The 14,902-nt window shown below is 41.5% G+C and overlaps 4 protein-coding genes across 5 annotated transcripts; 3 read left to right on the forward strand and 1 right to left on the reverse strand.

Annotated features, from left to right (window-relative positions):
- Positions 1–704: 704 nt before the first annotated feature.
- LOC121616805 (histone H3-like) lies at positions 705–1,115 on the reverse strand. Its single transcript, XM_041951613.1, has one exon. The coding sequence runs from the start codon at positions 1,113–1,115 to the stop codon at positions 705–707; it is 411 nt and encodes a 136-aa protein (XP_041807547.1).
- A 4,655-nt stretch (positions 1,116–5,770) lies between these two features.
- Positions 5,771–8,973, forward strand: LOC121616803 (histone H2A-like). 2 transcript variants are annotated; one of them, XR_006007365.1, is made up of 3 exons: positions 5,771–6,177; positions 8,444–8,506; positions 8,803–8,873. XR_006007365.1 is itself a non-coding variant. In XM_041951612.1 (3 exons), the coding sequence occupies exons 1-3, from the start codon at positions 5,784–5,786 to the stop codon at positions 8,825–8,827; spliced, it is 471 nt and encodes a 156-aa protein (XP_041807546.1). In that variant the 5' UTR covers positions 5,771–5,783; the 3' UTR covers positions 8,828–8,973. The 2 variants fall into 2 exon arrangements, 1 of the variants encoding a protein (XP_041807546.1); XM_041951612.1 differs by having other exon boundaries at positions 5,771–6,166; positions 8,803–8,973.
- Positions 8,974–10,657: 1,684 nt separating this feature from the next.
- Positions 10,658–10,981, forward strand: LOC121616816 (histone H4). The gene has a single exon (XM_041951626.1). It carries the CDS (start codon positions 10,661–10,663, stop codon positions 10,970–10,972), a length of 312 nt encoding a protein of 103 aa, XP_041807560.1. The 5' UTR covers positions 10,658–10,660; the 3' UTR covers positions 10,973–10,981.
- A 577-nt stretch (positions 10,982–11,558) lies between these two features.
- LOC121616802 (histone H2B 1/2-like) lies at positions 11,559–13,596 on the forward strand. Its single transcript, XM_041951611.1, has 2 exons — positions 11,559–11,695; positions 12,972–13,596. Exon 2 carries the CDS (start codon positions 12,991–12,993, stop codon positions 13,492–13,494), a length of 504 nt encoding a protein of 167 aa, XP_041807545.1. The 5' UTR covers positions 11,559–11,695; positions 12,972–12,990; the 3' UTR covers positions 13,495–13,596.
- The last annotated feature ends 1,306 nt before the right edge of the window (positions 13,597–14,902 follow it).

Genomic DNA, 14,902 nt, shown 5'->3' on the forward strand with positions numbered 1-14,902 from the left:
ATTGTGATCTCATGCAGTAAAGCATGGTAAGAACCATGCACTCGGCTTTAGAAATTAACAAATGCACATTGAACGCACTATGATAACTAAGGTTCTCTGGAGCATCGGCGTATTTCTGATCATAAGTCATCAGTTTCATGTTCATCTTAACACGAACTCAAGGAAACCAGACTCGTCTGTTGTCGCTGTATGTAAAAGTTAAGTGAAACCTAATCTACAGGTCCCACGCGTGTAAAACCAGCGCCAAATACAGCTGAGGAGCGTTACACTGGCCTTTCTCCGCACAAGACTGTATTGTCACTGAGTATTACATGTCAAGTATTAATAAAATATGTAAGGACATTTCATACAAAAAAGCTGTAACGATAATATCGACCACACTCTACTATATAATACATCCAACTATATATATTATAGATTAGCTACATTGAAATGTTTTACAGCAATTTTTTTTTTACCTTTATGTTAACTGATTACTGCATCTAGTCATTACTTTTATCTCTCTACCTGCCACTACTCATTCCCCCTCTGGGGAAATCAAATTTGTGACAAGCACAGCTAAGAACTTCCTAATAGGGGATGTTTTTAAAGCCAGTCGTTCAATACTTCTACGATCTAATGACGGACATGTTGCTCTTCATGTGTTTGTGTATGGCTCTTAAAAGAGCCGTTTGTCTTGTTGGTGTAACAGATCTGAGGTCAGTTTAAGCCCTCTCTCCGCGGATGCGACGGGCCAGCTGGATGTCTTTGGGCATGATGGTGACCCTCTTGGCGTGGATGGCGCACAGGTTGGTGTCCTCGAACAGCCCGACCAGGTAAGCCTCGCTGGACTCCTGCAGAGCCATGACGGCCGAGCTCTGGAAGCGCAGGTCGGTCTTGAAGTCCTGGGCGATCTCCCTCACCAGGCGCTGGAAGGGCAGCTTGCGGATCAGCAGCTCGGTGGACTTCTGGTAGCGGCGGATCTCTCTCAGGGCCACGGTGCCGGGCCTGTAGCGATGCGGCTTCTTCACGCCGCCGGTGGCTGGGGCACTTTTACGCGCAGCTTTGGTCGCCAGCTGCTTCCTGGGAGCTTTTCCTCCGGTGGATTTGCGGGCGGTTTGCTTGGTTCTGGCCATTGTAGTTCTGTTTCTTCTTCTGTGCTCTCAGATGAAAGAAAGGATACTTTGTAACTGCGAACTGCGGCTTTATAAAGAAACTGCCGGGGTGACGTCAGCGCGGTGTGGGCCAGGCAGAGAGGAGCGCGCGCTCATGCTGCTCAACTATTGGGTAAAAAAAGAAAATTCAAACTAACCACTCCCCCACAGCAGCTGCCTGAGAAGAGATCGATCTATCAATGTGTCTGGTCGAGTATTAGAAAGAAACTCTGAAAGATTAACGCTTATAACATGAAATATAAATCCTGCACACTATAAATACTGGATGTGGGTACTTCAATATTTTGTACATAACCCACTACATGCATGGAAAGTAATCTGTTACATTACCATTTCAATGCTTATTCCTCTGCATCCCTCGTTTACACATTGCATAAACACTTGACTTGTACGTCATTGTTGCTTTTCATACACAGTATATTTATACAGAAACTAGTTTTTTTAGCAGTATGTCTCAGGCCATCCTCCGGGAAATCGTTCTTTGTTTTGGCTTAGTTTTCATCGTAGGAATAATTGAACACACACAACCACAGAAGCAACTGCTGTAAGCATGTTAATGCAGTTAGAGATGGTTAAAAACGATATCTGCGCTGGATGTAGTGTTATCATTCCTGTACAATTATCTTAAAACGTCTGTCCAAGGCAAAGTATACTGAAAGCTGTTCTTGAAGCGTTTCGAGTACATGCATGATTTTGGACTCTTCTGAAAGTTAATTCTCTGAATTATGCCCAGCAGACGAATCACTGTGTGTGCTACTGACATTGAGTACTATAAGTTTGGACACACATTATTGAATAATAAAAAAAAGTACTGTATATGTGCAAATAGCGGCCTGTAGATGTCTATATCTGGGCCTAATTATCTGAAAAACGCAGTGGGGTCACAGCATTGACCCCTTACTTTAGTCCAAGCTCATTTAAAAATGAGTGTGTATAGGTGTTTAATTTTTTTCTCTTTTTGGAGTGATGTTGATAAATTAACCTGAGACACCTCAAACTGACCCGCTGACTTAAAAACAAGACAAATGAGTGATGAGGATTTGTTTTTGAACCAGAAATGAACAAAATAGTGTAGCCAGTGTAAACCGGCATGTTCAATGCTGTGTTGAGCTGGTTCGGAAGGCATGTACTGTATTGTCTTAATGTGCAGCGACCTCTGCCACTGGCCTTTCATCCACTGTGACATCAGGGCCTGGGTTACAGAGTAGTGGAAGTTTCTCTGCCCACTTGCCCCACACTAAAAGCTGCCAGCTTGTCTCTCCCCCTGTCTGATAGCCCTTGTCTCTCGATGATTAAATCAGATATTGCTCTGGAGAAAATATGAAAAGTCTCCAAAGACATTGTGGCACAGAAAATATAGCCCTGCCTGTCTCTGCATCCCACAGACTGGCTGTTGATTCATACTTTGACTTATAGACACCAGCCAAGATGAGGACCCCCAATTGTTCATGTAAATGCATTTTATCCAGCTCCTTCCACTTCTCCCTCAAATCATGCTTTCCTTCTGGATTAGTCTTTTCAAGAATGATTTTCTGAGTTGGGCATGAGCCGCTCAAAAGCTGACTTGACGTCTGTCACATGACTCACTGCCATCCTCGTGGGCCCTGGCACTGTCTTTACTATGTTTTCTGTAGAAAGTTTAGCCTGATGTATATTTGGGGACTAACCATTTTTTATGTGAATGTCTTGCTTGGAGGAATATGAATAACAGCTCCTCATTTGGTTCATAATCACAATCATCAGACTCAGAATTGACCTCAAGATGGTCTTCATCTTCAGACACATCCTTCTCTATTTCACTGTCGTGATCAAAGATTAATTCCAGAGCCTCCAGGTCTGTCATCTTTTTGCTGTTCATTTTGCAAAGCTCTGACAGAGAGGAAGTCATATGTAGCTGCAGAGTGTCATGTTCCCTCCACTATAGGTGGAGTTTGCCCACAGGAACAGAAAATGTTCCCGTCAAAACTGGCAACATCTGCATTCACGCACTTCACAGATGCAGTCAAGAGAATAGCGAGTGTGTGTGTGTGTGTGTGTGTGTGTGTGTGTGTGTGTGTGTGTGTGAAGGAGGTGAAATATGTTTCATAGCTGCAAAGAAACAAGTAGTATTTGACACTTCTGACCCCTTTTAGCATCCACTTTGACTGCCGGGTCAAATTGACCAGAACAGTTTCTATGTAAGAGAAGCATGCGGCAAGTATTTCATGTGAAATTAACCGTTTTTATTGTATATGTTAATTGCACATATTAAGCCAAGGCAAATAAGTTTAATAACAAAAAATACTTGAATCCATTTATTTATTTAGATTTTTAAACTTTAAAATGGGTCAATTTGAACCACAACATAACGGGAGGGTGAAACAGCTTTTCTTCAGCTGTCCACAGAGTTAGTGGGCCACAAAACAAAGAGGGCTGCGTCTATAGTCCCAGAATCTGCACCTACGGTACATAACTGACATTTTATTTAGCATAGGCTTCACTCCTCTGAGGCTATCGCTAGTGGGATATGGGCAAGGCAAGATATAGTCCATGACAGACTGTGTCCCTCTGGTACAACAAGAAAAAGCAAACACCCACTCTGCCTGTAAGGTTTTTCCGAAGGGTATCGTTTTACCTCTCATCCAAAAGGCTTCTTCAGTTCTAACTAACTGATGGGAGGTCTCAGGTATTTATCCTCTTGCAGAGTCATGGAGCCGTCTGGCTATCTCGTGAGTCATTGAGGTCAGATGGGCCAAGGTGTTAATGGGTGAACTGACCTACTGTCTGTTGACTCATTAACACCCTGACTTCCCACCAGTCAGTTAGAACTGAAGAAGCCTTTTGGATGAGAGGCGAAACGTCTTCTAGAACTACAGACAAGTGCAGCTGCCCTTTGGAAAAACCTGAGAAGTACCATGACCTGGATAAATGAGAATCTCCACAGACACCCACTCTGCCACAAGAAAAAACAATAACATTGATTTTTATCTGAAGTTCTCGGTCTGGGGTCAGTACATGTTTAAGCACATGTTTAATAACCGTGTCACTGTCGATCAGTCGGTTTGATGACCATGGCACATCTGCTTTTCCACACATATAATACCAATGATCATCTTAAACGGTTATTTTTGTCTAGAAGGCATCTTTTCTTCCAGCAGTCCACACATGACAAAGCTGTGGTTAAAAAAATAAAATAAAATAAACAGGTCAAGGCCTTGCCCTGTAGACCAGACCCTCTGAGCTCTGTAACAGTCCGTCAGGACAGTGCCGCTTTACTTCATCATCATAATGTTGGTTCCTCTTCAGTGTGTTTTCCATACCCGTCACCATGACCCTCATTGTCCTCATTCTCGTTCTCAGGCTCATTCTCACCTTTACTCATTTTCTCTGTGTAAATGGACGGGAAATAGGTGTAAATTATAAGCATGTGCTTTGCAGAGAGTACTCACAAAGTATACTGTAATAGTAGAATAGACAGTGTAATAGCCTGAACGTTATTACAACTACCATTATCAAACGTGTCCTGGTTAATTAGTAGAGATAAAAAGAAAATGACAATGACTGTTATGAGCAGTATATATACCTAAACCGTCCAATAACATCAGCAGTTTTTTTTCCCTATTTCTTAATTATCATTTAAGTACATTCAGAAGTTCAAAGATAAAGTTTTAATCACCTATTATTGTTAATCCATCCTTCCCAGATTGTACAATGGCAGAAAAAGAAGTTTTCAGACCATTTTAGGAGAGATATGATGAAGCTGAACAGTGTGAGGAAGGCTTCAAATAGGGATTCAACATGGCCTTAAAGTACACTTCGGATCACTACTGTTTGCTACTTTTGATATTTTATTATTATGTAAATAATTTTTTTACTGCTTGCTATTTTGATATTTCATTATATATAGTTTGTTCTTTATCGTCCTATTTCACAGATTTTCACTTTTTTCACTGTGTGTATGCTTACAGTCACGGTACACTTTATTGTCTACACACTGCCATTTGCTGTAGATATTCTTTTTTGTGCAATACTTGTTCATTACTACTGTTTGCTATTTTGCTATTTTATTATCATGTATATAATCTTTTTACTGCTCGCTATTTTGATATTTCATTATGTATAGTAGTTTGTTCTTTATAGTCTTATTTCACAATTTTTCACTTATTTCACTGTGTGTAATGCTGCTGCTGCACTGCAATAAATAAAGTACACCTACCTATCTACCTACCTACCGACCTACCGACCTACCGACCGACCGACCGACCCACCCAAAATACTGTTGCTCTGCCGTGCTGTTGGCTTCCTTCGGCCCACTCTCTCTTCTTTTTAAGTATTGCATCATACGGGAAGATGAATTGGGTGACTGTAAAAGACCGGAAATAAAAATTGTTATCGTGAACCAATTCTATTTACACACGTATATATCAGAGTCAGGTCCGCTTGAAGATGACACGCTTTATTTTGAAATTCTATGCCGCATGAAGAGGAAGCTTCGTAGTTAATTAGGGAACTTGACATAAGCTCTTCTTTCATTGGACCATCATAGTTACGCTCCAGCTAGCCAATCATTGAGCCGCTCTGTTTGTATATGAACCAGTTTGCGCAAGCTCGTTGACGTGTTTCTCGTTGTGTGAAAACAAAGTCAAAACTATGTCTGGACGTGGAAAGGGTGTTGGAGGAAAGGTAAAAGCCAAGGCTAAGAGCCGGTCTTCCCGGGCTGGGCTTCAGTTCCCTGTCGGTCGTGTCCACAGGCTGCTGAGGAAGGGCAACTACGCCCAGCGTGTCGGTGCCGGATCTCCGGTCTACCTGGCGGCGGTGCTCGAGTATCTGACTGCTGAGATCCTGGAGCTGGCAGGAAACGCTGCCCGCGACAACAAGAAGACCAGAATCATCCCTCGTCACCTCCAGCTGGCTATCCGCAACGACGAGGAGCTTAACAAGCTGTTGGGCAGAGTGACCATCGCTCAGGGCGGCGTGCTGCCCAACATCCAGGCGGTGCTGCTGCCGAAGAAGGCCGAGAAAGTTGCCAAAAAGTAAAAACTCGGTAAACAAACAAAACGGCTCTTTTAAGAGCCACACACTCACTCTGAAAGCGCGACAATTCTTTAGTGTTTACATGTTACTGCTTTAATCTCATGCATTAGAAGCATGCGAAACTAGTATGAAACATACACTCAGTAATGATAAATGCGCTTGAACGCACCATCAGAACTAGTGAGACTTACGCTTAATCTGATCTAAAAGGTATTCAATTCAAACAGCTTTCATCCTGTTAATGGGACTGTATCATGCTCGATTTTTGTACTAATATCACTGATGCAATAAAGTTCTCTAAAGAGTCTATCAGTGTATTTCTGATAAGAGTTATCAGTTTCATGTACATCTTAGCACGAACACTCGAATCCATAAACTCGTCTTTGTCACAAAAAACTAGAATACATCACACATGATCTGAAGGAGCTATTGATGCTTTCACATGTAGAAAAAACAGGGTAGGGTGCAACATGTTCTAACACATGAATGAGTTACGTGAAACCTGATCCAGAGGTTCAAACAGATCGTTAACCCGCGCGCCTAAAACCAGTGCCAACTGCAACTGAGGAGCGTTACACTGGCCTGTCTGTGAACGCGGTTAATGGTGATCAAAGATCTGTCGCCAAAGCCCCTCCAACAGGATAAAATGGGAGCATTGTTGGTTTAAACCGTGCTGAAGCGGCTCATTTGGCTGTCCGCTCGAATGGTGCGCAAAATCTTTAACTTTCAGCACGTTTACAATAAGTTTTACCGAAGTGCCAGGAGTTCAGTGTGGAGCCTTTTCATTTTGAGAGCTCCATCACATGTCAAGGGAAGGGTCTGATTTTTATCAGCTGGGACAGTTCTTTTAGCCTACAAGACATCTGCTCTTTAGTGTTTTTATCACTTCAGCGCCTTGTCATAAGTTTATACATTTACTAACCCGGCACACCATCCTAACTGTAAATGTTGCTTTTGTGTGATAAGAGATAACTTTATTAATCCCCTGCTGAAGAAATTAGGGTGTTACAGGCAGCGAGCAAAAGTAGCAGGAATAATGAAAATTCATACAAAAAATTATAATGAATACATTGTCAATGGAAATATTTGAAAAATTGCACATGGCCCTACTATGGTCAAATTAAGTGCAGTGTTTTGACGTTTAGTACGTAAACATGAAGTAATATTGCAATTAATATTGCATGGACGTGACAGCAGGATGTCAGCAATAACAATGCTGTAGTTGAACACTGACAGCTGTTGATATGAAGGACCTGTGGTAGTGCTCTTAATCAGCAGTCTGCTGCTTGAGGCCTCTGCCATCTCAATTAAGGGATGAGAGGGGTGGTCAGTGATAGATGTCAGCTTGGCGAACGTCCTCTTCTCACACACCTCCTCAATGTTGTCCAGAGGGCAGTCCAGGACAGAACCTGGGGCCTGTTGCACAAAAGTAGGATTTAGACATCCAGGATAAGTTATTGGGCCTGGCTCAACCTATTCCAAAACAACAGAGTTCAGGCTTAATTGGTTGCACAAACGCCAGGCCAGGATAAGTAGACACAGATTTATCAAGCCAGGTGAAACCAATCCTGGATAAGTTGCAGCACACTGCTCCTCAAATAGGGCCCGCAATCAATCACAGATTCACTGATTCACCATGGCATCTCGTGCAGCTTACTTCTCTCCGTTGGAGCTGGAGATAATTATGGAGGCATATGAAGAGGTGAAAGACCAAATTTAAAAACAAGGAAACACCGCCACTGCCGTAAAACAAAGAGAGAAAGTGTGGCTAATCATTGCAGATCGCCTGAACGCGCAAGTATTGCGCAAACACACACTCACTACTCCACTGAAACCATCACAATTACAATCCAAATAGTTTGTTAACCCATACGAACCCGGACCCATTTCTGCTTTTAGGAAAATTATGGGGGACATAAGACAGACTAAATAGACCACATACACATTTCTGACATTTTCAAAACAACACCCCCTACTGTCCAAGATCTCAAATGATGTGTCACATTGGGCGTTGAGAACTCGGATTATTTAATGTTTTCGGAAAATTTGGACGTGTGACACCTGTGTCACCGTGGGTTCTTATGGGTTAACGTCCCCAAAAACGTAGTTGTATTCTGATTATGAAACATCTGGAACTACCAGTGAAATTGACTGCAGATGTGAGTAAAATCATGTAAATGCAGCTCCGTATTTGCTCCTCATGCTCCTCTGTTGTTTCATTCATTATGTGTGTGTGTCCTGTGTTCATTTTTTTTTATTTAATTTATTATTTTCAGATTAAACATGACTGGACCCACACGAACTTGGCAGCAAGTCAAGACGAGAACATCCTGCAGACGGTAAGTGCCCTGACAAATATTATGCATGTACATACTTTGTACCCAGAGGGTGCCTGCTCACATATTGTCTGTATTTATCGCAATTTGAAAAAAAAAAAACCACAAGCAAGGCACGGGTGGTGGGTCACCACTAGCTGACCTAACCCCTCAGGTGCCCATGAGGGAAATTTTGTGAACAGGAAATCCTTTCACAGCATTAATGTTCAGGTGAACATGACTTGATGACATTAATGAACACTGTACATTGCTTGTGATGTGCATTGATTGGTTTAATAGTCTACATCTTATAATTTCAGATGGTCTGCAATGCTGACTACCTGATCAGCAAAGCCAGGCCACTTTGCCTGAATGCGCACGCTGCTGGGGGAAAGAGGGCACGCTTCCAATGCCTGAACCATCTGAGGGTCAGTCCAGACAGAGCATGCAATATTACTGTGGCTTGTGCTGTTCTCCATACTGTGGCCTGTCTGAGGAAGGAGAGGGCCCCCAGAGTGCCCTCAGATGACGACAGTGGTCGGCTGATCAGAGACCAATATGTTTTAAATTACTTAAATTAAAGTGCATTCTGTACATTTAAGTTTTATATGGCCTGCAATAGCAGATAGCTATTCATTTGGCCTATTGTGCTGTGTACTGTGTGTGTACAGGCCTGACATTTGTCTGTTCATTTGTTAAGTACGGATTTGTCCTGCATTTATTCCAGTGTGCAGACATGCAGGGTGTTTTATATACAGACCTTTGAGAATGTGTATTTATTCTTGTGATGAAGCTTTAGTGATGAAGCATAGTGGTGAAGATATTTGTTTTATCTCTGCACATACTTTGTTTAGTTTTACTCCACAGATCGTAACGCAAAAACTTGTAGTGCGCACTTTAAGAATCTTAAAATTTAACTCACCCCTTAATTTATAACATCCCTCTCTATCACAAAACCGTTTCTGAACATTACCTGGCAGTAAGTTATTCTTTGCTTTATACATTATTTGCATAGTATGCATAGCATAGTATTTGCATATATATATATATATATAACATATGATTGCAATTAATGATCACAAATGTTTAAATAATGACAGTGGGTCTTGTTGAATGTGATAAGAATGTGTAGTGGGAGGTGGAATAAATATTGGTTTCCATTTGTGGTAACTGCTGACTGAGATAAGGGATGAGATTAAATAGATCCTGGAACTTAGCCTGGTCTGGAGCAGGCTAGCTCCACAGAATATATCTCCATGGCAATTTATATCAAAACATATCCCACTTCCCCTTATCCCACTTTTGTGCAACCAGATCAAGGATAAGTTGATCCAGGATAACCAACATATCCTGGATTAATCCCTTATCCTAGTTTTGTGCAACAGGCCCCTGGTCTCCTGACCAGCTTGTTTCGACTTAGACACTCCAGAGGAGTAACATAAAGGACCTAAAATCTCTATAAGTTTATAAGCGGGGCCATGTAGATACATTTTTAACAAATGCTGTTTTTCATCATGTAGTAAAACTTTGACACCCAGTCCCCCTTATTACTTGCTTTGAATGGTAGCTCTTGCTTCGTAGCTTCTGTATTTGTTCCTGAAATGAAGTTGACACTCTGTGTTTTAGTTGTCATGCTGTCGGCTGGAACCAGAATCTGAATCTTTATGGGTCAAATATGTGTGCACATGCAAGCAATTTCACTCCGGTTTAAACATTGCATTTAATGTATTTGCATAAGAGCAAAGACAAAACACTGAACAATGACTGGAGACGTGAGGGTTTGTAGTAGGAACAGTTTAAAGTATCTATTATTGATCTGTGTTTGGTATCTTTGTTTGGATGGTCACACCGAGCACGTTCATCTCTTGTTTGATTTGAATATTAATAATTTGTGTGTCACTCTTCTCAGAGCCCTCTGTGCGCGTGCCCTACATATGTTTCTCCTTTGTTGGAGTCATTGCAGTTGAGCTGATCAGTTTAATTACGCGCTGCGGATTGATCGGACTGTGAAAATGATGCAACCTCCAACATTTTTAGCGGGCCGGGAGTTTGGCACCGCCCAGCGGAACTGTTGCCGCCTTGGTGTCTTCACACACGTCCGCAAACACCAGATAAATACTGAGTGACTGCAGCTGCTCAGTACATTCAACTGAATCATCCTTCACTTGAAGCTACAAAATGAGTGGACGTGGAAAAGGTGGTAAGGGACTCGGGAAAGGAGGCGCAAAACGTCACCGTAAAGTTCTTCGTGATAACATCCAGGGAATCACCAAACCCGCAATCCGCCGCCTGGCCCGTCGTGGTGGTGTGAAGCGTATCTCCGGTCTCATCTACGAGGAGACTCGCGGTGTGCTTAAGGTTTTCCTGGAGAATGTGATCAGAGACGCCGTCACCTACACCGAGCACGCCAAGAGGAAGACCGTCACCGCCATGGACGTGGTCTACGCCCTGAAGAGGCAGGGGCGCACCCTGTACGGCTTCGGCGGTTAAACCCGGTCATGACGCGCTGAAACAGAAAACCAAAGGCTCTTTTAAGAGCCGCCCACTTCAACTAAAGAGTTGTTCTTGCTGTTACATTAATGCTTGTGTATAAATGTTTTAATATAATAATGCTGTGACCTTTAAGTGTGTAATAGCGCACGATAGAATTATCCACATTTATTAAGATAGCATGCAGGGAATAACAACGGTACCAAAATAGCGGAAGTGGACCGTTAATGCGTCAACAGTCAGGAAGAGCGGGCTGACGCTCAGTACAGACACAATTTAGTGAGTGACTGTTGGTGCATATGACTTCTGCTGCAGCGCTGCGATTCTTGACAAGTTATGATTTGTTACTCTTTGGCTTTTATCCAAAGCCGCAGGTCCATGCCAGTGTACATCCGCCATTCCACTCCACCCTCGTGAGACGCAGGCGCAGGGAAAAGACACGAGGAGAGAAAAGCCAGGCATCGATCATTTCAAAGACGCGTAGATTAAATATGACGCGCGTCCCTGTTTGTATATTAGTTGCCAAAGAAGGTTGCGCATCCACGCGCATGGCCCCTAACCTCCCCTCTCGCGCAGTTCTCAAGATGTATTTTAGGAATCGAGACCTTCAAGATGGCGCGCCGAGATTTCCAGCTCACAGGCAGGAGGGTGGAGGAGAGAGGAAACGAGGAGGCAAACAGAGAAATAAGAGCTGCAGCAGTTCCTCAACTGGCTACTCCGAAAGTGAGTTAATCCCACATATTAATCATGATTTCATGATTTGGGAGGATAACCAGCAACAATGACCTATTTATGCTGTTATAAGACAAAACTTTACAGACTTAAATGCAAACTGTAGAGGTCTTAATCCCTTAGAAAAGGACAGAAATGATCAATATTAGTATTACAGCACACTGCACTGTTTCAGGGATCTATCATTTTGAACGTATATGAAATCTGCATTTGCTCTTGTACTGGACTAAATGAATTTGTGGTATGCTTACTTGAGTCTTTTCTTCATGTACCACTTCCACTTAATTTCAGAGGAAACTCCTTTGACATCTTTAGTCAGTAGATACACAACATTTTTACATGTGAAACATACATACAGTTTAGAAATTGTGATGTTTTGTCATAAAACGACTTAAGGGTTTATACAAGTTCAGCTGAGATGTTAATTGGTCAATTAGCCAATTTAAAGAATTGGCAACTATTTTGATCATCGTTTGTCATTTTTCATGCAAAAAATGCCATGGTTGCAGCATCTCAAATAAGATAAAATAAGCCCAGACACAGAATTTTTTGTGTTAGAGACAGCAGCTAATAGCAGTTGGGAAAAATAATAAAAAATAGCAACAGAATAGAGAAATACAAAATAAATTTAAAATAAAATCTGACTATATGTTGTTCATTTTATACAAGGGCTACATAAAATAAGTTCAAGATTCAGGATTTCTTTGTCATTGAGCATGACATGTCAATAAAATTTGCATTGCAACCCCCATGTCAGAAACAAGATAATAAGAAAAGAAAGATTCTAAAATAAAATTAAGTAGTACTAGAACTAGTACTAGAATAAAATAAACCAACATGCAATAAAAATATTCCTAAATATATATGTGTGTGTATGTAAGTATAAATGTATATATGTGTATGTGTGTGTGTGTGTGTAAATGTATAAATATATATGTAGGCGCAAAGAACAATATGAAATATACTCACATATACACATGGTATATATATATATATATATATATATATATATATATATATATATATATATATATATATATATATATGGGCCCAGCGCTCCATCAAACAAGGCTGACAACGCTGGTATGAATGACCTGCGGGGGCAGTCTGTGGATGCAGTAGCCTGTTGTCAAGATTTTTGCTTTTCCTTTAAACTTCTTAATAATTTTAATACACTTTTAATATTTTTTAAATTTGGACTATTGTTGCACGTTCACATATTACCCTGAACTGTTCCAGTGTTTGACCATGTCGTCTTCCAACACAGGCCTGATGGACAGTTGATCATGGGGCGCATGCGCCATCGTATTGAAAACTCAGCCAATCCAGTACGAGAAACACCGCTGTATCATTTGCATCGTGCGCATATAAAAGAGGCATCCCGAGACCCTCATCCTATAGTTTCGTCCAGAGACAAGATGCCTGACCAACCCAAAATCTCGAAGAAGGGCTCCAAGAAAGCCGTGTCGAAGACCGTCACCAAGACCGGCAAGAAGAAGAGAAAGACCAGGAAGGAGAGCTATGCTATCTACGTCTACAAGGTCCTGAAGCAGGTCCACCCCGACACCGGGATCTCCTCTAAGGCCATGGGCATCATGAACTCTTTCGTCAGCGACATCTTCGAGCGCATCGCCGGTGAGGCCTCTCGTCTGGCTCACTACAACAAGCGCTCCACCATCACCTCCAGGGAGATCCAGACCGCCGTCCGTCTGCTGCTCCCCGGTGAGCTGGCCAAGCACGCCGTGTCTGAGGGCACCAAGGCCGTCACCAAGTACACCAGCTCCAAGTAAACCGACTGCTGAGCAAACTAAAAGGTCCTTTTCAGGACCACCCACCTCTAAACTAAGCGCGTTTTTCCTACTGTTTGGTGCGGTATTGTCGCGAATAAGGAAGCTGATCTAAGCAAAACTTGATGGAAAAGCAACCATCAGGTGTTGCAAAACACTGTTGATGTTGATGAGACTGTCTTTGCAGGGAAAAAATGCATGCAGTGTGATAATTGATAATGTGATAATAAATAAATATATAAAATCAGTGTTGTGTATAAAGTTTATGTAACCCCCTCCCCCACATACATACACATAGTAGCATACAAAATTATGTTAAAGAAAAGTTAATTAAATTAATTTAAATAAGGTATTAAAATACATAGACATTAAAGATTTCTTTATTGTCATTGAGCATGACATGTCAATGAAATTGATAATGCAACCCCCATGTTAGAAACAAGATAAGATGTTATAAAATTTCAGATACTAGAATAAAATAAACCAACATGCATTAAGAATATAAACAAAAGTTAAGTCAGCCTCAGTTCTATGTGCATAACATGGCCTGGATTCACAGCATGACATCATTATAAGACAGCTGCTTTTGAGGCCACATTAATGAACAAACAATGGAAAGTCCACTGATTCATCATAGCAGATCTAAAGTAGGCTTTAATGAGTTTAAGCTGACCACTGAGACAGGAAGACTGACAGATTTTCCGAGCTACCCACGTATTAGTGTAAATTTCTGTCAGCTTCTTATGCAGGAACGCCAAGGACTCAATGTCATGTTTGCTGATGGCAAATGTGGAACAATGTGTTTTTTTATTTTTATTTATTTTTATTTTTTTTTTATTTTTTATTTTTTTGCATTAATGGCACCGCATTGCGCATCTCCTTTGCAGCTGAAAATCCAGTATTTCTGTTGGACCACGTCTAATTGCACAGAGGGTGACTGTGATCAGTTTACTCAGATGCTGGATCTTGTTGAGGGGGTCATGCTATATGACGAATAGAAACAGAAAAGCAGCAGGATTTCACCTCCTCAGCCATCTCCTTTTTTTTCTCCATTGACACTTTTAAAATAGGCATGCAAACATCTTGTCTCGTGTTGTTGTTTCGGTAACAGACAGGGTCTGTGGAAGGGGCTGAAGTGGAGAATGTGTCTGCAGGTGTCCCAAGACTTGCTAGGGTGGCATTAAAGTAGTTCAAATGTGCATCTGAAGACAGCAGTAAATGTGACCACTGAGTCAAAAAAAAAAAGCAACTGATGATGAAATCCACCCAGTAATAGCACTTTAGCCACATTATAGCCTGTAACAATCTCTATACAGAAACAGATAAAGTAATTACAATCAATGAGCACTTCTCTCACACGATGCATGTTGTTTTTGTACAAATGAGACTAAAAAATGCATTTAAAAAAAGC

Source organism: Chelmon rostratus, chromosome 14 (genome assembly GCF_017976325.1).
Source record: "Chelmon rostratus isolate fCheRos1 chromosome 14, fCheRos1.pri, whole genome shotgun sequence".
NCBI lineage: Eukaryota > Metazoa > Chordata > Actinopteri > Chaetodontiformes > Chaetodontidae > Chelmon > Chelmon rostratus.